The sequence below is a fragment of the Carassius carassius genome, chromosome 43 (assembly GCF_963082965.1).
Source record: "Carassius carassius chromosome 43, fCarCar2.1, whole genome shotgun sequence".
NCBI lineage: Eukaryota > Metazoa > Chordata > Actinopteri > Cypriniformes > Cyprinidae > Carassius > Carassius carassius.
The window spans coordinates 9,093,512-9,117,173 of NC_081797.1; the positions used below are offsets into that span (position 1 = coordinate 9,093,512).

The following is a 23,662-nucleotide window of genomic DNA, read 5'->3' on the forward strand; positions in this document are numbered from 1 at the left end:
ATGAGAGCTGCATTTTTTCGAGACATCAAGATGAAACAAAATTTACAAATCCATCGCGTTCAACTGTGTCAACTTATTTCTAAATGCAAAAACATGTCTTGTGTGAACGGCCCCTAAAAATGCATTTTTAACCTGTGACACTTTTTGTTGTTATTCTACAGCCACCGTTCATTATGAAATGAACTTTGATGTTGTTTTGTTTTCCTGCATGCTGACCTAAAAGTGGATAAAGGTACGATACAGTTATTTACTAAATTATTTTATGAAATGTATGTACAAATTGTAATGTTGTGTTTCCCCTGGCATGAATGTGACTTTGTTATATATATATATATACATATATTTATTTATTTTTAGATGGAGATTTGTGATTATATGGCCTTTCTTGTGTCTCAGTTTTTGTGTAGTCTCCACTAAAAAAATCCAAAAGTACTACCTTCACATTCACTATTAAAGCATGACTCAGTTCACCTTCTTCATCTTGTGGGATTGTGAAAGATTTATTGTGGTGACCACAGCTAAATCTAGGGTTTGATGGTTCATGCTGATTTAATTATTACTAATTAAACAATGGCACAAAGGGTAAGCCGTATTAAACGCGTATCAAATTCTAGTTTATAATGTGTAATAAGAAATTAACTGTCTTTTTTGTTATATTGGATACTAACCTACTTGTCTTGTGTAGTGTTGGAAAGTTAACTGCATGAATTTGTTGTTGCTTTCCGTCTAAAATGGCATTACATTATGCACAGGTCAATGCCATGTGGAGGAATACAGCGTATTCCAAACGTTGGTTCTCCTCGTCGTGTTTTCTGGAATTTATCTTTGAATTTGAATACTTAAATAAAGCTGAATTGTTCTTTTATGTTAAAGCCACTTTGAGGAAAAAGAAGGGTGAGTTTTCCCTAAGCACTCTTTAAATATTTGTCACCTCAGCTTAGCAACAGTAATGATTATTTGTCTCACACTATTTAACTTTTTTGATATGATTCAGTAAAACAAATGTGCAAATAATTTGTATTCTCTCCGATAATCAAAATTTACCAGTTGAATGAAAGACTGCCTAGTGCCTACTGTGAAAACAGACCAAATGTGTTTACACTGCAAAATGCTCCATAAGCCTTTAGGTTCACTTATTGACTCCCTAGATCTTCAAAAGTGCAATGTAAGAATATATTATTCAACAGCCTGCCCTCTATTATAAAAAGGATATGCTTGAGAAAACAAGAGTCATGAATTTCCCATGCTAAAAACCTGGCTTCAGATACTCCTTATTCTTACTGATATAATACATCCAGCCACCATTTCACTCCTCAGAGAGCAGATAAAATCCTAAAGCTGGACATTTAATGATAATTTCTCCCTTTAAAGAACTACGTTTTAACTATTATCATACGAGGGACCATTCCAGCTTTGAATCACTCTGAAACAAGGTGTTGCCTTGTAAATAATGCTGCATGTTTAATATAGAAACATTCCACCTGCAAAATGTAATGCCATATTTTCAGTGTAAAGCTATTGCCGCTGTTAGCATTGAACAGGAATATGATGACGTGTGACTGTTGCACAGATATGATACGACATCTTTAGATTGCTGAATGGACTCCTTTTGTCTTCTTGAAGGAGATATTTTCTGAACCATTGTAAGCATTAGTTTTGTTTACATAATGTGGCTGGCTGCATAGTACTCCTGCTGTATCCTTAAAACAGCGTTGTACATCTCTTTAATGTGTTCATTAAAGAGAGTCATTTTAAATCCATATTTAGGTATTATAAAGGAGACCCAGATTATAAAACAGATGCATACTCCTTCTGCAGTCTTAGACAGGCTTTCAGTTCTGAATATAATCTAGACTCCTGAATGGTCAATTTTGGCAGTATATTTTCTTTTTATATTCAGTTTTGCCTCAGGGGTATGATGGGATTTTATATTTAAAGCCTGAATGTATGTAGGTGTAACTGTGGCCCCCTTTAGTCCTGACATTAATAATGCATTTCCAGATCACATTCGGATGATTAGTACTTGACTACTTAAACGTATTGTGATCTGATCACTGAAACCATGTACTAAGGTGGCCAGAGACAAATTCTGACCACTTTTGGTATGAAAGAGCAAATTTGAGCGTCTACATAAAAATGCATAACTAAGGTAGTACTACAATCCTTATTCAACACAACAAATACTGATTGTGCACTTGGTCACTCAATTTAATGAGTTTTAAACTTTATTTTCTCTTTTAAACCCTATTAACATATTATATTGTGAACATTTTTTGAAAGTAAGGAAAGTGTGATCGCAAAGAACAATAAAGTATAAATTAAGTCCACCTGAAGAATATCAAGACATGAAGCACATTTTAATGCCAGATGGATGGGTTTTTTTGTGTGTATGTGTGTGTGTGTGTGTGTGTGTGTTTGTGTGTGTGTGACTTATCAGATTTAGTCTTGATGACTTTTATGCTAGGAAAATCAGACTCTGAATTTCCCTTTCCTCCATTTCTGTATAGATGATCAGCTTTCAGATAATGAGGGTCTGAAGAAGAGGATTGTATTTCAAGTCACACTAAGTAATCATCCCATGCATGGGAGCTGTCTAAAAAATGCTAGCATGTTGCGCAGTGGCCGTTGAAAGAAGTGCTAAGATTTTTCCAATGGAACCAGGAAGCGCTTGCACGGCTTTGAACTTGACAATTGTCGTTGTTCCTATTTCTGTCGCCTCTCTTGCTCGGTTTGGTTCCTTGCTCTGAGGATACTATTAGAGGAAATTAGCAATATTTGATAGTGAGCTTATTTAAAATGTAGCTTCCTGCTTTCTAATTTGAGATGCTGTTGTCTTACAGATAAAGTGGATGAGGTCATGCCCCCCCAGAAACCCATGTGGGACAACTCAAATGCAGATGTGAGGGTGGCAGCAGTCAAACCACGTCCGAATAGCAAGTGTTTTGCTGTCAGCCCTGAAATGAATGTAAGCATGCCTTGTCTCTTGCCCTCTAGAGTTCTAGTCTCCTGTGGCATTGTAGAAAATTGTGTTATAGCCTAACTGCAATAATCGCTTTTCGCAAGTCTGGTACAACCATTGCCCATGCATGCTATATTGGTTTTTGATGCTTAAATTAGAGTAAAGTTATGCAGAGGCTTGTGAGTATGCTTTACTGCTTGAGATTATTTTTATTTCTTCATCTCAGTCTCTTTTTATGAAATCATTTCAACATATTATGTGACGCCTGCCTTGAATGGATGCTCTGCAAAAGTGCTGCATTCTGCTTGTTCTTATTATCATGTAAGCCTTATTCTGTCTTTCGCAGTCTCTCTGCAATAGTCAGGATACAGCAGTAGACTCACCACAGCAGCCAGGGAGTCCTAGAGGCCCCTTCCTGGGTTTACCAAAGGGAACCATAAGGCGACAAACATCTATAGGTGCGTGGTTGTTTCATATTGTTTTGTCATCTTCACACAGTCCTTTTTTTGACGAACTGCACACAAAAGTATTTCAGCTCTTTGTAAAATTATACAAATACTTGGCTTACTTACACTCAGTGGTCAGCCCACTCTAGCTGGAGGCTTTTTCACTGATGTGACGTATTTTCAAGATATATAATTTGCTTTGTGGCGTCATATTTATTGTTTCCGAATGGTGATTGTACCCCCAGGCTTGCTAATTTGTTTATTTCTCTTTTATCATTCCTTTAAAGGAGTAACCGAAGAAGAGAAGCAGTTCCTTACTCCTCCAATGTTAAAATTTACAAGAAGCCTTTCAATGCCTGACACATCAGAGGATATTCCACCACCACCAGCCATCTCCCCTCCATCTCCACCTCATAATAATGCTCCTGTCCCAGCTGGTCGAGGATATGGCACCATCAGACCAGGCTTTACTTCACAGAGTCCTAATGCAAACAGTACAGCCCCAGACAGAGGTGAAGGTACTGGGTGGAGAGATCAGGGCATGTATTACAGAGACAATCCCGAACAGCACGATTCAGAGGGGTACAATCACAGCCCAACGGCCCAACAGAGTCTTCATATGCGCCGTGCCCAAATTCCTGAAAACCCTTACTCGGATGTGGGCAAGATGGGTCAAGCTGGACTGTTTGTGCCCAACAAGCCTGCCAGAAGGAAGGGAATGCTTGTCAAGCAGCCCAACGTAGAAGACAGTCCTGAGAAAACCTGCTCCATCCCGATTCCGACCATAATAATTAAAGAGCCCTCCACCAGCAGCAGCGGTAAGAGCAGTCAAGGGAGCAGCATGGAAATTGAGACGAACACACCGGATCACCCAGGACAACTACGCCCTGAAGATGGCTTAAATTCAGGCAGTCCCTTTGCAGCTGCCATTGCCGGTGCAGTTAGAGACAGGGAGAAGAGGCTTGATGCTCATCGCAACTCCCCATCTTTTAAGTCAACAGATGCAGGTGATGAGGATGTGGTGCCTAGACCAGCCCCACGTCTCCGACACTCCAAGTCTATTGATGAGGGCATGTTTAGCAGCGATGAGCGGCTGCGTAGGCTCATGGCACCTCCCTCATCACTACTTAGCATCCCTAGAGGTGGTGGTAATGTGACGGACTTCAACAGCCCTGAGCCCACCATGGTAAGGGAACTGTTGAACACCCGTACAGGACACAGCCCGATCAGTCTGCCTGCTCATAAGACCTACAGCTCAGGAAGTGGGAATTACGTTCACCCAGTAACAGGCAAGCCACTAGACCCGAATTCACCCTTAGCTTTAGCATTAGCTGCCAGAGACCGAGCCATGAGGGAGCAATCACAGCCTCTTCCTCTAAAGAGTGACCCATCCAAACTTGATCTCAATAAACCGCTTTTTATCGACACCAAGCTTAGACCAAATGTGGAGGTTGGCTTCTCAAGTACCGCTACAATGGGTCGTCCCCGGGGGGGCCTGCGGAGGCAGATGACGGAATCCAAATATGAGACTGAATCCAAGTATCAGCTCGATCTGGGCAAGCCTGAGAAGAGGCCTGAGGAGAAGAAGAACATGCTGATTGACATTGTGGACACTTCTCAGCAGAAGTCAGCTGGTCTGCTGATGGTACACACCACAGATGGGGCAAAATCGGAAGATAACAGCTTGTCAGAGGGCGACAAGGACGAGGCAGTGAGTCCCGACAGCACCCCTGGGGAGCTTCGCGACCCCAACCAGCCAGCTTCCACCAACCCCCCAGCTCCCAAGGCGCTATCAGCTGCTCCACATGGCAAGACCATCATAACTGTTAGCTCAGTGGATGAGCCCGTCAAGTTGCCCTTCGGTATCCCTCCGCCGCCCTTGGCTTCTATCGACATCGATGAAGAGTTTGTGTTTGCTGAACCCCTACCACCCCCACTGGAGTTTGCCAACAGTTTTGACATTCCTGAAGACCAGGCAGGGACTTTAGCTGAACTACTTAAACAGAAAACAAATGGTACAAAAGGGCCTTCTCTTGCTCCCTATTTTCCCCTGTTAGGTGGTGGGAATTCCGAAATCAAGAGACCAACCGTCCTCACAAACTGCACACCCCCCAGCTTCCCTCCAGGGCCCCTAGAGCCCTATGAACAGATCACTGACTCTGGCATTGAGGTAGACAGCCGAAGCAGTGGTGACCCCCAACTGGAGACTACCAGCACCATCTCTACTGTGTCCAGCATCTCCACCTTGTCTTCTGAAGGAGGCGAGACTCTGGACACATGCACCGTCTATGCAGATGGACAAGCCTTTCTGGTGGACAGGTCTCAGATCCTTTCCAAACCAAAACCCAAACCTGCCATCAAGAGCAATGCACTTTACAAGGATGCTTTGCCTGAGGAGAACGTGAGCTCTTTCAGAATGCCCTCCTCTGTCCCACCTCTGCCCCCTGTATCAATTCCACCAGAACCATTGAAAACCCCAACGCAACGAACCTCAAAGCTGTGGGGGGACCCTCCGGAGATGAAAGGACCCCATGGCCCTGAAGCCAATTCAGTTCTGCAGCATGTGAACAAGGACAAAGCACCAAAGCCAGGGGAAGCATTAGACTCTCCAACCGGATCCAGGACTCACTTCGGAACGAGGTATGCCCCCTTTCCTGCCTGTATCACAGGCTTACATTTAGGCTCTCAGATTAGTGTGTGTGCTCTGCTGGAGAACGAGAGAGTTGCCTAGCAACCCAATAATGAGAACAGCCTTGAGGACGAGATGAGCAACGTCAGTGTGATGATGAACACAGACCCTACCACAGAGGGGGGAGGTGTGTGTGCGCGTGTTGTTACAACATTTGTTACTTAGTTGTCACATCACCCAAACTGCTCCCACAAGACATCCCTAGATTATTGTAAGCAATATCTTAAAGGGATTTTATATTTCATTTTGACAAAACATTTAAGGTTATAAGGAGTTCCAATTTTCAGAAAACTTATTGAGCTGCTATACTGCCTTCTGCCAACATCGGCAGCTTTTTTATGGCTGCATCTTAACTCAGATGGAACCTCATAAGTAACTGATTTGGAATGCTATGCATAGTTGCACAGAATTGACTGATTTCAATACAGAACAACAGCATTAATAAACACACACACACATAAATACTTCGCATCCCAAAGTTTTTGGTAAAATTGCCCCTTTTTTAAGATTTTTATCAATACCTTCCAATGTTGTTTTAACATGCTCATTTACAAAGTCCTGATTTTGTATTGGGGGTATACTAAAACAGGCTCTCATACTAGGTTGTTCAAAAAACACATTATTGTTAACATATTTCACATTATTACAACACCTCTCTCCCCAGTCTGGCATGAACGGCTCGAATAGTTCCTGCATCAAGTCCCGCCTTCTGAAATACGAAACGTGCTGTGATTGGTTAGCTGACCCAGTGTGTGTTGTGATTGGCACCACTCAGCTCCTGGTCGGGAAATGTCACGCCCCTTACCATAGTTGCATGTGAGCTTCAGTGTAAATATTGCGTAAAAATCAAATAAATTTGAGCGTGATTTAAACCTGGATGATTATAACCACTCCAAGTTCGTCTGCCTTTGGAAAACTAGCATGTCTGTTACATAGTAATAACACTCATTGCCTTCTCTAGTGCAGCTCAACCAGGTCTTGTCCCATTCATCAATATTTGTAATATCACAAATCCTGGAAAAGATGCGTTGTAGTCTAAACGAGTCGTTCATTGTAGTTTTTGAAAAGTTATTTCTGTTAAATAAAATATCTCCATTTGAATTGGACTTTGAGCTTTGTAACTTTGCAGATCTGTTTTATTCTCAAACAGCAACACTACAGACTAACTAAAGTTGAAAAAGTGAAAAAGCATAATAGGACCCCTTTAAGTATTATCATCAATACTTGTATACAGAGTATTTTTAATTGTTATATATTTCATGTCGTCCCCCTCCTAACCTTTTTTTCACTGATAATTCCTACAGAGAAAGCTCATTAGGAATTAAATAATACATGTCATTTATTTTTGCAAAACATGGGCTGTGTATGCTGATGGCTGCCACATTGCAAAGGCAATGGTTTGCCATTGACATGGAGTCCAAAGTCTCATTCATTATTGAATGATGTTATTTACAGACCACAGAACTGACCCTAAAATGCACTTGTAGCCTAGGCAGAGTCAAAACTGAGCAAAGATGTATTTTCTTTTCACTATGAATATGAATAGATTTTTTGTGTGGAAGTTTACCATGTTTCTTATTTGAATCATTATACTGTGCTATTTTTTTATCTTAATACCACGGCTGGGCATGTAACTTATGTGTTATATATTGTTATTGATGTTTTATGTTTTTTTGGATCAATTAAGAATAGTTTGAGTACTGTTTACATGAGTCTATTATTGGTTTTATTTACATGTACTACATCAGATGAAAATGTAAAAGTTTATTTTAACAAATCTAGGCCAATACACCTTGGGTATAAAGACAAACCTGGGGCAAGGACATTGCATTTCTAAAGAGCCTCACATTTACAGCCTCCTTAAAGCTAAACCACCTAAAGTACACTCATACTTTCAATGCTCTTTGATCTTTACATAAATAGAAATTGTGTACATGACAAGTGAGGGTCAATCTCACAAAGAAATGTAAATCATATTTTACCCTAAAATAACAGAAACAATATTTTTTTTTTTTAGACTTAGTTTTTACTTCAATGATAATTAAAACAAATTTTACTCTAATTCTGTTTTCTCATTACTGTAATACAGTACAATACAATAAAATCAGCATAAATAAAATGAATTACAACAAACACTTTCATAATGTTCAGATACTATATTATGGGTGAGAAATGGGTTGAGAGATTCACCATAAAGAGCTGTGTGGGTATGTCTTCTGTTCGGATTTCTTTCTTATTACCTGGTCTCAACTCTCCTATCCTTAAAGGCACCTTTCCAGAGGAGGTCAAGAATTGAATTGATTTAGTCCCACTTGAGCTATAAGAATTTGAAAAATAGGACAGCGCAAGTGTAAAAAAAAACAAAAATTCTTTTAAAGGTTATAGAATAAAATGGTGTTCAGTTATTATGAATTATGCAGGCTTTTTTCAGGCTTCATTACTTAGATGTATCACTCAAATCATCACTCTAGTTATATAATGCAGTTTGTTGAGGAGAGCATTGCACTTGTGATTTTTACCTTGTGGACAATAAAGAGCACAAAACATCAATGAAGGACCTGCAGCCATATCGTACAGACTTTAACTTGGACGAGTAAGCATCCGAAACACCCTAGCAACCACATAGCAATGCTCTGCCAAACTCTTATAACACCCTAGCATCTTTTGCAGGAATATAGTTTTGCGTTATCCCTTTAGTCTCATTAATACATATTCCTCACTTTTATCTTTCTGTCTTTGTAGAAATCAGGATGGTGTATCCCTCATCTCAGGTACACAGCAGAACAACACCGTTACCTTCACTGCCCAGCCTGGCCCGAACGTGCCTGCCCCGTCACCGTGCCGACAGGCCGAGAGCCTGCCTCCCCACCACCACACCCAAAGCCCCATCATGTCCCCGCCGGACTCTGGCCTAAGCTGTGCCTCTTCTCTTCCGACCTCGGTTACTTCCCCCACCATGACGGACGTATTTGGTCTGCCCACACCGCCTCTCAGCCTGGGCACGGGGCGTAGCCGTTCCCCTTCCCCGCTCACCCTTATCCAGGCCACATCAAACAAGCCCTTTGCCACCAAACCCGTCCTCATGTGGAGCAAGCAGGACGTGGCTGACTGGCTCGAGAGCCTGAACCTGGGTGAGCACAGGGATGCCTTTATGGACAATGATATCGAGGGCAGCCATTTGCCCAACCTGCAAAAGGAGGATCTGATCGACTTGGGTGTGACTCGTGTGGGTCACAGAATGAACATCGAGCGGGCGCTAAAAGTCCTCTTGGACAGATGAGACTGGGCAGACGTCCTCAACCAGGACTCCGCGCATCTTGTTCATAAGCTCCTTTTTCCCTCTTCCCTTATTTCAGTTCACTAATTTGAACAGTTTGTTGTCCTATCATGCTTTCGGTGGAATTGAGGAACTCTCACATCCTGAAGAAACTCAAGCATTCAAAATATCCGCATAAGCACAAGCGGTTCCCTGCGTTTCTGTTCCAAGAGCTCTGGCACCAGAGAGGACATTGAAGCCAACACACTGTATGGAAACTACAAACATGAGCTGACTGTCCTTTGGCTTTTAAGGACTTTGGCCTCCTTTGAATGCACTGAAACCAGCAGAGCTGGGGATCAATTTTCTATATTTGCTAAGACAATTCTACAGAGAATATTTCTTCAGGAAAAAAGGGAACCTTTGTCTATGTATCAGCTGCCTATGAAATAAATATCTTGCTTTTTTCCCCTCCTACACCTTTGACCAAGAGGTACACGAATGTAGAAGATGTGATCCGTGGGCATTTGATGTCCCTCAGTTCATTCGCTGACAGTCCTAGAAGGGCCATGGTCACTTGAAAACACAGAGGTCAAATGTCCCTACATGCCAACAAACGTAACCGTAGCAAGCAACAGGTCTCTCCACCATCTTGAATCTTCGAGTCTTGTAATACACTAACTTTGGATGTTTGTCTGAATGATCAACAATTCTCTTGGGTCTTTGAATTGTGGTTTACTATTAGGTGTCTTCCATATGGTAAGGAGGTCTACGGCATTCCCACCAACATTTTAATTTGTAACTTTAGTCGATACTAGTCTGCATTGTTGCTAGTCAATATTAATTTCCAGCGGGTTTGATTTGGAATTATGGGTTTTCACAGGAACACATAAGATCTGAAATACTGAGGTTTAGTTTCATGGGTGAATGGAAAATAATTGAATTGAAGTAACAATCTCTCTGAAAGGGCCAGTATTTGCCTGTCTTTTGCTTTAAAAATTTGATGAATTTTTCATTTAATAGTTTATTTTTATGTACTGTATTTATTTTCTGTAATTATAGTTCGCTTAATCATTCCATTGTTGGGTGGTAAAAAGGAACATCCAGAAAACTACAGGAAACCTTAATTTATACATATCAATGTCGTCAATTGTAACTGATACAGGAGTTTATATCTGTAAATTGTTAAGTATTTAATTGTTTTGATTTAAATTTTATTTGGATTATTTAACTTTTTTTTTTTTGCAACTAAACCTGCAAAATCAGATCAAAAGATCAAAAGGTGTGAACTTTCATTTTCCTGTTTAATCGAAAATCTGTGCTTTTACTTGTCCTTTTCATTTTATGTTCAATTGGAAAAAGTTATGATTTTGCTGTGTTACTACGTTATTAATTTAAACTGCAATGTGTGCCTACCCTTGTCAAAATTTGACACACCACAACATCTTTAGGTCATCTGAAATTTAGTTCTCGTTGTAAGACACTCGTCTCTCAGAGATTTATGAATTTCATCAGACTGTAAATGACATAAAATCCCACAGGTATGGAATTGGACTACAGATAATATTAAAATTTGTGATTAAAACATCACAGAGACACGAAAGAACAGCCAGCATTATACATTTCACCTTTAGTATTAAGTTCCATGCACTGTGGGTAACGCCAGAACTGAGGGAAAGGCAATAGATGAGTTAGAGAATGGCTGTGAATGAAATGAAGTTATGACCGTTTAAAGTATATGCAGTGAAGAGATTCAGAAATAAATTATATATGTTTGCTTATCTCTCGACCTTAGAGGAGTTAGAGTTATCATGTCTATATATCTTATTTTAGGAAACAGCACAGTATTTTAAAGATTTATAGAAATATTTATGAAATTTTTACGACATTTAACTCTAATATGTGGTGTGCCAAAAATCTGTGTGGTATCAGTTAAGAAGCAATACACCAATTTAAAGAACACTGTTTGGTCTTTCTTTGCCAGTATTCCACACTACAGTATATAATATTATGAAATTAAATTTACATAGGTCTCAGTGAATTAGAAGATATGAAAAATAATGAGATAATGGCTGTCACCTGCTTCTTTTAGACTATGTAATTAAAGAGAAGTTAAAATGTAGAGTTGTGTGGTGTGTATAATTGACTATAAAAAACGAGCACATATTTTAGGTCACTTACGATGCGGTCACATTTGCCTCGTCAAATTTCAAGGACGAAATGCAATCATTTCAACATCTGTCAGGCACTCACAGTCACGAAATATTTTCCGATTACACATCAGCTTACAAGGAACGTTTAACTTAAGTGAATATTTGTTAAGTTAATATACAAGATGGCAACGTACAGACCGGCTAAGTCTTATCACATTTGACACAAAAGAAAAAAGTTCAGTTTTTTTTATCAGTAAAAATGGCAGCTAACCGACGACAGCCATTTTTATTATTGTTTTTACCTCAGTAGAGTGGATCACTTGAAGTTGGCGCGCATACCAAAAAAATATATATATAAATGGCGGGAGCTGCAATGATGAAAGACAATGATTGGATGACACACAGCTCATATCTGCGTCTCTGTAAATTACCGAAATCAAACATGAAAACATGATCTCTGGGACTGTAAGACGGGACAGACAACTATTAAGTCAAGAACGTCGTTAGCACAGGGCTTCAACGACAGTTGAACGACAATTACCAGAAAATGTTCGAAATTACCAGAATGTGTGAGAACTCAATCGTATTAACTACGTTACTAAAAAAAAAGAATAAAAGCACAGTACTGTCAACATTATTCTGTTACTGCGTGAACATTCAGTGACTTGTGAGCAGGTGTTTTAGATAATTGACAGTGTTTTTTTTTTTTTTTTTTTTGCATACGCAATTTCGCTAATGTGGTCGCACTTTTACACGATATCTGCAAATGACACTTTATACTCCTGACAAATGTACACTGAATTGTTGTTTACGCAGATTTCGGGGTTTTAAAACCCATTTTATATGAAGACACGCAGATGTTTCCAGTAAGTTAGGTCCTTGTATGGTTAGAGTTGGACTACGAATTCTGTTTTTTTCTTCATAGTTGTCTCTCTCACACACACTTCCTAATCTATGTTGCTATAGTTTTGTGCTAGACTAGAATTCATGATTAAAATCAGAGAGAGAAGTTTTTGAAACTCCACTTTCCTCCAGACTGAGTCCAGACCCCTCGATACTAATGTATTTGAAACGCGTCGCTGCAGGAGTTACCAGATCAGGGTTTTTACACCATGATACCCGATTGGTTGACGTCATAGTGACGTTAGATTTAGGGGTGGGGTTGGGTAAGGGGGATCATTTAGATTGCATGATTTAGAAAAACCCAGCAGTTTGAAAACACCCACAGGGTGATAAACGCCCACTTTTGCTCTGCAGAGACCTAAGTCTCAATTTACAGGACAAATAAATATGATTGCACAATCTGTCGAACTCACGTAGCTCTTGTTCCTTCCATGTGTTCTGTTTTCATAGTTTGTCTCGGGCGGTTTTCTGTAAATGTGTTCTATTTAATTCAGGACTTATTTTGCTTGAAATAAAATGTTCCCATTATCAGCATGCTGTTCAATGCTCTGTCATGACCATACATCTCATGTTTCACTCAAGTATTAATCAACAGAATGGCCTCATCATATATTTTTCTCACTAACCCTGCCCTCTGGTGTTCATAGTGCACCCCCCCCCCCCCCCCCTCACACACTGTGCAACTACTGTAATGAAACAACTAGATTTTAATGTGTTTATTATTCATCCACCATAACATGGTCTCATGCAAAGCAACATAACAGCTGAAAAAATATATTCCCAAAAGCGTGATCCAAAAAAAGCAGTATTTCAACATCAGTTAATGGTGAGCACATCGCTTTGAATTTCATGGCTGAGCTGTGTCTGCAGATCACTCAGTTTCTTCTTAAGTACAGCGAAAGCCGACATGACGATGGTCTCTGGCCGAAGTGAACCGCAGGACTCCACGTTGTAATAGAATCTGGATGAAAAAAAACATGTAGCCTAGATGTTTTTTTGTTTGTTTTTGTATTAACCCTCCACTGAGGCATGCCTTCAGAAATGTTTTTTTTTTTATCCATAAAAAATAAGTTTTTAATAAATAAAATGCATTTTGAAGCAGTCCTTTTAAAGAGAAATTGTTCATATATTATGAGAAATTGCTTAAATGTCAGTGTTGCCTAGAAGCAATATTGTGGTTGTGATTAAGCTTCTCATAATTCAGCAACCGAATTTCTCATAATACAATAACACAGAATATCACTGTTAAGTGTTTGTAGTTTAGAATTTTTGTTATTTGTATTATACATTATTCAATTATTTAACACTTTCAATAAAAGCACAACAGAGGGTAATTTAAGACAATTCCGCAAGCAAATATACTTATGTATGAATAGTTTTCAATTTCCTTACCTTTCTGGCTTGCCATTAGGATCATATGGAGCTTCAATTCCATCCTCTTCGATTTCTGAATATTCACTTTTAGGCCTGACAAGCAAAAGGTGAGCAAAGGCACATAATTATACATTAAATCTTTTGACAAGTAAAAAGCAAAACGAAATATATGAAGATTATCTAAATACATTAAAGAAAAAAATAATCATATATAAACATTAATTAATAATTAATTAAAACAATGGGGGGAAAAAAAATCAGATTTAAGGATGGTAAATTTGTTAGTATACAATAAATTTTGATTAAACAGGAAATAAATATATATATATATATATATATAGCAATCTGAGAACCAGGTGTTCATGTACACTGTAAAAAAAACAAAAAAACATTACACTGCATTAATGGAGTACGCTTCACAAGACAATACTAATTCAGTCTTAAAAATGTCAATTTCTTCATAAAATTTACTAGGAATTTCTTTGTGAAATTTGTTTCAAAGTAAATCTAAAACCAATACTTCTGTGTACCTGATTACAACTAATCCTCATTTAATGCGATCAAACCATGCCATAAGAACCATACCATTCCTGTGGAATTGGGTACACCGTGTGTCTCAGCGCATTGTCTGGGTCATACTCAAACGACACCCCTGCAGTGGGATTCCATTTGGCATGCTCCTTGCCGAAACCCTTTTTAGCGTATGCTCTGAGACGCAGCTCCTGACCCTTCCGCAGCTTCACCAACAGGATGTCTGTGCAAAATCCCCAAATGATCAATACTACTACATCGGAGTGATTATACAGACAACTGGAAAGGAATCTGACCCACCATCCTGCTCCACATAGTCATTGGGATCGTTGTCTCGGCTTCTGGATGTTACCTGAAGAGCAAGATACATCACGTGAGAAAAAGCAAAGTGTCTATATGTGAGTTTGTGAGCAGAATCCACATACGGGTATGACTCGGGGGTTATTGGACAGGAGGTCCCGTGAGGTCACGTGCCGCGTCTGGTCTTCTGTGCATCTCACATCCAGTGTGAGCTCAACCGAACACTCCGGACAGAAATCATCACATGTGCAGTCCTAAAAGGAAACCAAAAAAGCAAAATGTCATATATTACTTCTCTACATTCAATGAGACGAGTCACATTCATAAAAACAGAAATGCTGGCGGCGTGTTTAACACACTTACTCGTGAGTACTGCATCTTGTCAACAATGTCATCACTTGTGAGTGGAATTAGCCCTATGAAAGAGGAGCATGATAACTGCACTTAGCACTAGAAGAAGAGTGATATGAAAGATTTGGAAAGATTTTGCACATACGTACCCACTCTGTGTGCAATAAACTCATCATGGAGCACAGAGGAGTTGGCATCAATTTGAACCCAATCAATAGCTGGCAATAAAGCACATTAGATCAAATTAACTGATTTATAAGACAAAGTGGATCATTAAATCATTGATTCTTACCAATGGTTGGGACTTCTGACATGAATACACGTCGAATTGAGTTTGCCACGCTGAAACAAATAATAGTGCAAGTTTTATTTGGAAATAATATATATATATATATATATATATATATAAAATATGCACAACGTCAAGGATTCATTAGTCTGAATATACACTGAACCAAAAACTATCATAACTTTTTATTAGATAATTCCGTATACTTTATTTCTGACATAACATCTCATGTTTCAGTAGTTACTGCAAATTTTTGGTAGTGACATTCCTTCAATTTACCTCGTCAACTCACACCCTGTAGCTATGAAAGAGGGGGACACAGGAATATTTCCCGATCATAAATTTATTAGGGGTGTAGCAAAGTGTCTCAGCCTGTTTCAGTAGTGACATGAAAAATATGGGACACATGGGAGTTTTTTTTTCACATAAAGTTTCCGAATTTACAAAGAAAATATAAAAAATGTTGAACTCCATTTTTTTTAAGAATTAAAAAGACACTTTTAAAACAACAATTAAAAAAACTACGATAATTATTTTAATATTTCTATTTGTTGAAATTTAGGGGTAAGGGTTCGGGACAGCCACCTCCCAATTATAAGTACCCAATAAATGATGATTTTATATATATATATATTAAGCTTACTTATATTTTATATTTTATTGTGAAGGTTCTTAGTAAACATCTAAGATTTTAATAAAGAAATGTTTTTATGTGTTTTGGTTGTGGAACAGCAGTTTTCACCGATACGGTAGAATGGCCCATATACATGTGTGTGTGTGTAATATATATATATATATATACACACACACATTTGTTGTACTTTTGTTAAAAAGTAAAACCAAAAAATACTATGGCAATACCATGGTTAAATGATGGTATTAATACCACAGTACCATACGCAGCATGGTTCTTCCCAGACGCATACGTTACAATAGTATTTACACGTTACTCCAACAAAAGTTGTTTTTTTGATAGTGATAACACAATTAACACGCATTTCAATGTTATTAATATAACACGCGTGCTTTAATTAAACGCTAAATGATCATTTTGACTCACGCGAGATCCGTGTTCTCGATCACAAACTTCACATTCTCGTCCGTCAGCTCTGTGATTTTCACTGTGGGCTGGTTGGCATACGGCATAGCGAAATTAGGCTCAAGATTAAGACGTCAATAATTAAAATAGTGATATACGCGGTCCCGTTGTTCGGTCGCTCCAGCACCGAGCGCCCCTTCAGCACAAAAACAAACGACAGCAGCTCATTGGTCACTAGCTGCCCTCATTCCGTTAGCATCCGGGTCACTACAGTACCATTTCCGGTTAAACATAATAAAGGTCCTCGTAAATCTTGCCGCGTAGAAGTTAACTGTCTTTTGTGTACTGCGCTATTAAAACCGCTCACTAACCAAACCATTATGATATTATCTCAAAATATCATCTTCACTACAGTTACGGTTACAACTGTAAACCATAGTATTTATTAATACGGGAAATTAATCATTTTTAACATTTTGGAAGAATTAAATCTGCAACAACAAAAATAACAGATCAAGACACTTTTCGGGTAAATAGGTTACCCTTTATTTCTTTTAATGAGGGATTCGCCAGTGAGTTTTCCAAAACAGTATGAACACAAGATTCTCAAATACAATTTACATTTATATTCTTCCTTTTTTCTTTTTACAAATACAGAAAAATGTCTGAAAAGAAAACGGCCTCCTCATTGTGCTCAGGTTGAGATACAGGTATGGCACAGCTGACCAATTTGAAAGTGCTCAGGGTGTGAAAATCCACCCTGTATCATAAACACTTTCCTTGCAATCATTTGAAATCGTTTAGTGGGTTTAGAGCGGGTGAGTGAAGTATCAGACATTTGTGCTGCGTAATCGAGGACAAAACGAAGGCAGGCGCATCAGAAGAAACTCATCGTCTCTGGTTCATCCCCGTTAGGTTCTTCAGCTGAGTGAAAGGAAAGCTTAATTTTACAATTAAATCAAATGAAATAACATTTTTTATTTATTTAAAGTAATAAACACTGAATAAATTATTAAAATAGAAAAGTAATAAAAATATGTATCATTAATAAATTGCATTCATATTTTATAATATAGCTAATTTATAATTATTAATATTTGCAATGAAAAAAAAAAGCATTTGCTAGACTTAAACATATTTATATATATTTATTTCTGGAAACTGGTTACCGTAATTGCGGCTCCCATAAGTCCTTGAACCACAGCTTCTCCTGTGGCTTGCACCTACAACAAACATTATCCAGTATATTAGTAATATTTATAAGAGCATGTATACCAGTAGCAAAAAAAAAGAAAAAAAAAATAGCTATGGAAAGCAAGACTGCATTAACCTGTTTAGCCGTGTTTGCCATGTTAACTACGTCCTTTATGCGATTGTCGAGGAAGGCCCATGTCTCTTCAAAGTCAGGAGAGGAGTCCTGCACCATCACGAGCTCTGTGGTGTTATAGATCCCTGTCAGTGCCGCCCGCCGTGTGTACCAGTTGACCTAAGAGAAACGCAGAAGAAATACCGGTGGATGAGCAAACCAAAGCAAGGAAGAAGGTAGCGAGTGGGATCAAAGAAGCCACTCACGTCCGTCGAGCGATCGCCTGCGTAGTACCAGATGTCATCCACCATCGTGGACAGGTGCTTCAGGCTGTCGGGGATGTTGTGGGGCAGTAGTAGGATGCTCATGGCCTGCAAAGCCAGAAGAGACATAACACTGAGGGCATCCATCAGTTCTTAGAAATGATTGCTTTTTAAAAATGAAATATCTGGAGTTCTGAGAGAGGAGTTTGCATGAGGCAGAGGATACCTGGGGCCATGTGTCAATATAAGGAATCAACATTCGCAGTCTCGTCTCCACAGCGTCTTTCAGAAACTCGGCTGTTTTCTTTGCTCTAATACATAAGAAAAATTAATGTAGGTTTTAAATAGAGCAACAACAAAAAAAGGTAATATATTAATGCATTATCATCATTGCCCAATAATATACTATAATAAATAATAAAATAAGCAATATTAATCCCTTTAATGTTAATTACAACAACAAAACAAGTGAACTCAGTTTTTAAACCAGTGATATTATCATTTATCCAAAATAGTCATAATCCACAAGAAAAAAATACAATAACAGAAAAAAAAATTTTATATATATATATATATATATTTTTTTATATATATATATATATATATATATATATATATATATATATATATATATATATATATATATATATATATATATATATATATATATATTTTTATATATATATATATATATATATTTTTTTTTTTTTTTTTGTTAAACTGAACTGGGTTTTCAAACCAGTGATACTGTCATGTATTCAAAATAAACATAAATAAACAAATCCACAATAATAATAGTATATACAATTATAATAATATTAATCCAAGCAATAATAATCATAATAATAATAAATTAAAATAAATTTTAATTACAACAAAACAAGTGAACTTAGTTTTAAACACGTGATACTGTCATCTGTTCAAAATAATCATAAGTCTGTATATTATTATATTATGTGAGACAATTTTACATGAAAAGATAGATAAATACACAATTGTAAAATTTTTACATGAATATGGCTGTAAAAACATCAACACAAGGTTTTCAATTTTAGAGTCATCGCTGAGTCGTATCGGCTGCACAATGAAATCTCACATCCATATATATATATATATATATATAAATATGAGGAACACAAAGGCCAAATTCCCTTAAAGGGGTGGTTCGGGATTTTTGACATCGGACCTCATTTTTAAGTCAGCCTGGTTGTTATTCATCAGTGGAGACATTTAAAAAAAAAAAAATATCCAGTCTTTATATTTGGATAGATAGCCGATGCTAGGCTAGCGCGAGTCAATGGGTATATGTTAGCCAGCCATTAAAAACCATTTTACCCGCTCCACAGTGCACCAAACGCAAATCAATTATAACACTAGACTATCGATGCAAATGTCCGTTGATAGAATAATGTTAGAAATCAAACTTACCTTTCATCACATTAGTTATAATTTGTTCCCTGTAATCATAAGCCTTGTCGACATCAGCAGCGGAGTGATATTGATTACCTAGGCAACCGAGTGAGCCGGTCCACACATGACGCAAGTGTATTTACCTGCCGCTGGCACACTGATTATCACTAACATCAGATAAGCAGAGCAAAGTAAAATTCCGCAGCGGCTGAGAAACTAGTTCCTTTAGGATCATTGAGATGAAAGGTAAGTTTGATTTCTAACATTATTCTATCAACGGACATTTGCATCGATAGTCTAGTGTTATAATTGATTTGCGTTTGGTGCACTGTGGAGCAGGTAAAACGGTTTTTAATGGCTGGCTAACATATACCCATTGACTCGCGCTTGCCTAGCATCGGCTATCTATCCAAATATAAAGACTGGATAATTTATTAAAAAAAATGTCTCCGCTGATGAATAACAACCAGGCTGACTTAAAAATGAGGTCCGATGTCAAAAATCCCGAACCACCCCTTTAATCACTGATCACAAGGAGTAAAATCAGAGAATATATATCTGATTTGCAGTAAAAGATTGTTGAACTTCACAAATTTAGAAAGTGACTAAGAAAAATGCTAAAACATTAAACATCCCCATTTCCACCATCCAGTCAACTAAAGATGTTACAAATCTGCCTGGAAGATGACATGTGTCTACAGTATATCGTCCTAATGCACCATGAGGAGGAGAGTTTGAGTGGCCAAAGGTTCTCTCAAAGGTTCGCTCATCCAAAAACAAACCCCAGCATATTCAGTTATCAGACACGACTGGAACTTCAAAAAGGACTGGCTTCTATGGTGAGATGAAACTAAAGAAGGAGCTTTTTAGCAGCAAGCACTCAAGATGGGTTTGGTGCAAACGGATAAAAAGTATCCCATGTGTTCAATGAAATGCACTGCTGGATCTTTAATGTTGTGGGTCTATTTTTCTGCTGGATGTCCTGGACACCTTATTTATATACATGGAATCATGGATTCAATTAAGTATCAACATATAAAAAATTTCAAAACGGACTGTCCATGCTAGAAATCTTATAATGGGCTGTAGTTGGATCTTCCAACAGGACAATGATCCAAAAACAAACATCAGAACCAAAACAAAAATGGGTCACTGAGAACAAAACCAAGCTTCTGCCATGGCTAACCCAGTTCCCTGAGCTGAACCCTGCAGAAAATGAGTGTGGAGTGTGAACTGAAGAGGAGAAGCACCAACATGCACCTGGAAATTTGAAGGGTCTGAAGAGATTCTGGATGAAGGAATGGTCTCTGATCTCTTGTCAGTTGTTCTCCAAACTTATCAGGCATTATAGGTAAAGACAATAGACTATTGGCAAAAGGAGGTTGCAAAAAGTATTGAATAAAATGGTATGATTAATTGTGGCCAATGTGTATTAAAGAAAAAAAATCATAATGAGATTTCTCTCCCATTTTGAATTCTTATTCACCAATGAAAAGTTCATTTATTTTTTTTAATAAAAGATCAAAGGGATTAATGATAAAGATTTATTTTCACGGCTGCCTTTAATCATATTTACCAAGGGTATGAATAATTTTGAGCACAACTGTATGTATATATAATGTAATTTTAACAAAGGGTCCACCGTTAGCACTTGTTTCTCAAGTAAATTAGTATGTTAAATAATTAATAATATTAAACTCACTCTGCCTGGCCAAGCTGGACCTGGTTATTTTGCTCTGCAAGTGTCTCAGCAAGTTGAGCGTTACACTGCGCAACGAAATGCAGGACCAAGTCTCCGGCTCCATTGTTGAACATCCCAGCTGAAGCTGATGACAGGCCAAGAGTCTAAATCACAGAGCATATTATTACAATTATATTGTCTAATACAATATTTACATAACAGCTTTAAGAAACAAACCTCTGCTCCAGCTGCGATGGCCTCCACAGTCCAGCTGTGCTGCGGAACGAACTCTAGAGCCGCAGTCAGGATGCGAGCTTGGAGCTGCTCTTCTGTCTCATAGTCTTCACCGTGTTCTCCACTCTGATCTTGAAAACTTGATATGCAAAATGGACAAAGTTAGATTAAATGACTGCAAGTTTGACTAATTTAAAGGGATAGTTCACCCAAAAATGAGAATTACCCCATGAATGGTCACCCTCAAGCCATCCTAGTATATGACTTTCATCTTTCAGACAAATACAGTGGAAGTTGTATTCAAAATGGTTCTGGCTCTTCCATGCTTTATAATGGCTGTCAATGGCTGTTGAGATTTTGAAGCACAAAAAAGTGCATCTATGCATCATAAAAAGATTAATTTAAAAATATATTTAATATGTAGCTTTCGCTTACTGTCGTACTAGCATTCACAAGAGAGTGGTGTTCCAGCAGATGACATAAGCTCTGGTGGGAAGTGATGAATGCGGAAGCACAAACGAGAGTGCAAAACAAGGATTTGTAGAAGAAAATCTTGAAAGTTTTTGATAAGCCAAGAGAAGTTTACTTTTCCTTTGCTGTAAACAAAACTTGGTTCTTGCGAGACTAGCATATTCTCACAGGCAGAGCTTTTATTAATTAATTTATTTAAAAAATGTATTATAACAATTGCATTCGCCTGAAAGAAGAAAGTCATATACATTTAGGATAACTTGAGGGTTATTAAATCAAGGGGTATTTTTCATTTTTGGGTGAACTCTCTCTTTAACTCTTGTATTTCATTGGGGCTTGAACCTGGTGTTTGGCGGGGCGTCTTCTGAAGATTCTCCCTGTGCTGAAGAGGATGAGCTTTCTCCGGCTGTGTGAACCTCATGGTAGGATGGAGGTGGCACAGTTGTGTCACTTTTTGAGTCACTGGCCAATCGTAACAGAGCAGCACGATGGAATCCACGTCTCACATTGCTGCACTGGAGACTGAGTGTGCCTTGAACTGCAACTGTAAAGGTGCATTAAACAATTACCATGCAACAAATTTCTCTACAATTATATCATAGAGCATGTTGTTCTATATTAATACAAGCATTGCAATGTAACAATTAAAAGTTTGCACAATGAGCCTTCAGTTTTCTACTCCTGTAGCACAAACCCAGTCTAAAGTCGCTAACGTATATTTGTAGCAACAGCCAACAATACATTGTATGGGTCAAAATGAATGATTTTTCTTTTATGCCCACAATCATTAGGATATTAATTAAAACTTAATCTTTCATTAGTAATATGCATTGCTAAGAACGTCATTTGGAAAACTTTAAAGGCAATTTTCCTAATATTTTGATTTTTTTTTGCACCCTCAGATTCCAGATTTTCAAATAGTTATACCTCGGCTGAATGTTATCCGATCCTAACAAACCATACATCAATGGAAAGCGAAAAATTTATCCTAATGATTGTTTTGTGAATCATCCAGGGTCACATATAAAGGGTCAGACTCAATGGAGTGAAACAATCAAACAAGAGTTATCAGGAAATGTAGCATATATTTATACTCCTTATTTTACAAAGGATAGAATCTGCTTTAAGCACTAAACTGAACTTTATGCAGAGCAACTCAACCAGCTCGTATCAAGTTAACCATTATTTCAATATGCATTTACAGTCAGGCTGAATCACACAGTATTCAAATGTTATGGACTGTCATATGCACTTTCTGTTTGCAAGCGCAATCCTGCCCTTCATGGTAACCTTCTCTAGTCGCCAAGCTGACTTACATTTGGCCACACTTGGAAGCTGGCAGAACTATTTACAAGATACAAAAGCCCTCAGCAGCTGCCACGTGTGACTACTGAACTTTTAAAAAAAACAAAGACTGAAAAGCTAGCACCAGACGCCTCTCACGTTCCTCGCTTACCGCCGCCGAGACCCCGCAAGGCCCTTCCAGCTCTCAGTCCTCTAATCAGCGCCGCCATATCCAACCACAGCGGGCTAGCGTCGCGATACACAGCAGAGCAAGCGTTGTCAGCTGATAACTGTTGCTTAAAAACATTGTTACTCTAGGAGGCGCTCGTTGAGCTGCATTTAAATCTCACTACGTTTATTTCGCGCTGTCGTCATTTCTATAATGTAAAGCACCATAACTTAAATGTATTTATTTAAATGCTTTAGATTCTGATATGAAATAGATATCCAACTCAGCAGTCTTTGATAAATGTATTACATAAAACGCCTTGTTAGGTAACCACAAGCGGTTGTGATTGGCCCACTGTAACAGCGCAGAGAAAAGTAACACGTACAACGTGACAACGCCTCAGCCACGAGTAACAATTGACAGCTGCATAATGCCACTACGAATTATTATTACAATATTTTTTTATTAAATTTATAATACACATGAAAGTGTTTAAATATGAACACCGATTTGTAATTATAACATTCAGTTTTCCAATGTACTAACCAATTAGA

General features: G+C 38.1%; 3 protein-coding genes across 3 annotated transcripts in view; 1 reads left to right on the forward strand and 2 right to left on the reverse strand.

The window, feature by feature from the left end:
* The window catches only part of shank2b (SH3 and multiple ankyrin repeat domains 2b), a 75,463-nt gene extending 65,168 nt beyond the window's left edge, over window positions 1-10,295 (forward strand). The window contains exons 18-23 of the mRNA XM_059535677.1: window positions 874-894; window positions 2,508-2,567; window positions 2,841-2,965; window positions 3,306-3,417; window positions 3,693-6,045; window positions 8,837-10,295. Of these exons, the coding sequence (XP_059391660.1) occupies window positions 874-894; window positions 2,508-2,567; window positions 2,841-2,965; window positions 3,306-3,417; window positions 3,693-6,045; window positions 8,837-9,374 (3,209 nt within the window). The 3' untranslated portion in view covers window positions 9,375-10,295. The remainder of the gene's footprint in view (window positions 1-873; window positions 895-2,507; window positions 2,568-2,840; window positions 2,966-3,305; window positions 3,418-3,692; window positions 6,046-8,836) is intronic.
* A 2,800-nt stretch (window positions 10,296-13,095) lies between these two features.
* On the reverse strand, window positions 13,096-16,542 carry polr2c (RNA polymerase II subunit C). Its single transcript, XM_059536549.1, has 9 exons — window positions 16,312-16,542; window positions 15,255-15,304; window positions 15,112-15,180; window positions 14,975-15,027; window positions 14,737-14,865; window positions 14,612-14,663; window positions 14,366-14,534; window positions 13,799-13,873; window positions 13,096-13,367 (listed from the first exon to the last, which is right to left on the reverse strand). The coding sequence occupies exons 1-9, from the start codon at window positions 16,395-16,397 to the stop codon at window positions 13,223-13,225; spliced, it is 828 nt and encodes a 275-aa protein (XP_059392532.1). The 5' UTR covers window positions 16,398-16,542; the 3' UTR covers window positions 13,096-13,222.
* A 278-nt stretch (window positions 16,543-16,820) lies between these two features.
* Window positions 16,821-23,358, reverse strand: coq9 (coenzyme Q9 homolog (S. cerevisiae)). Its single transcript, XM_059536545.1, has 9 exons — window positions 23,112-23,358; window positions 21,998-22,199; window positions 21,188-21,323; window positions 20,972-21,114; window positions 18,086-18,170; window positions 17,863-17,967; window positions 17,621-17,776; window positions 17,460-17,513; window positions 16,821-17,214 (listed from the first exon to the last, which is right to left on the reverse strand). Exons 1-9 carry the CDS (start codon window positions 23,167-23,169, stop codon window positions 17,179-17,181), a joined length of 975 nt encoding a protein of 324 aa, XP_059392528.1. The 5' UTR covers window positions 23,170-23,358; the 3' UTR covers window positions 16,821-17,178.
* Window positions 23,359-23,662: the final 304 nt, after the last annotated feature.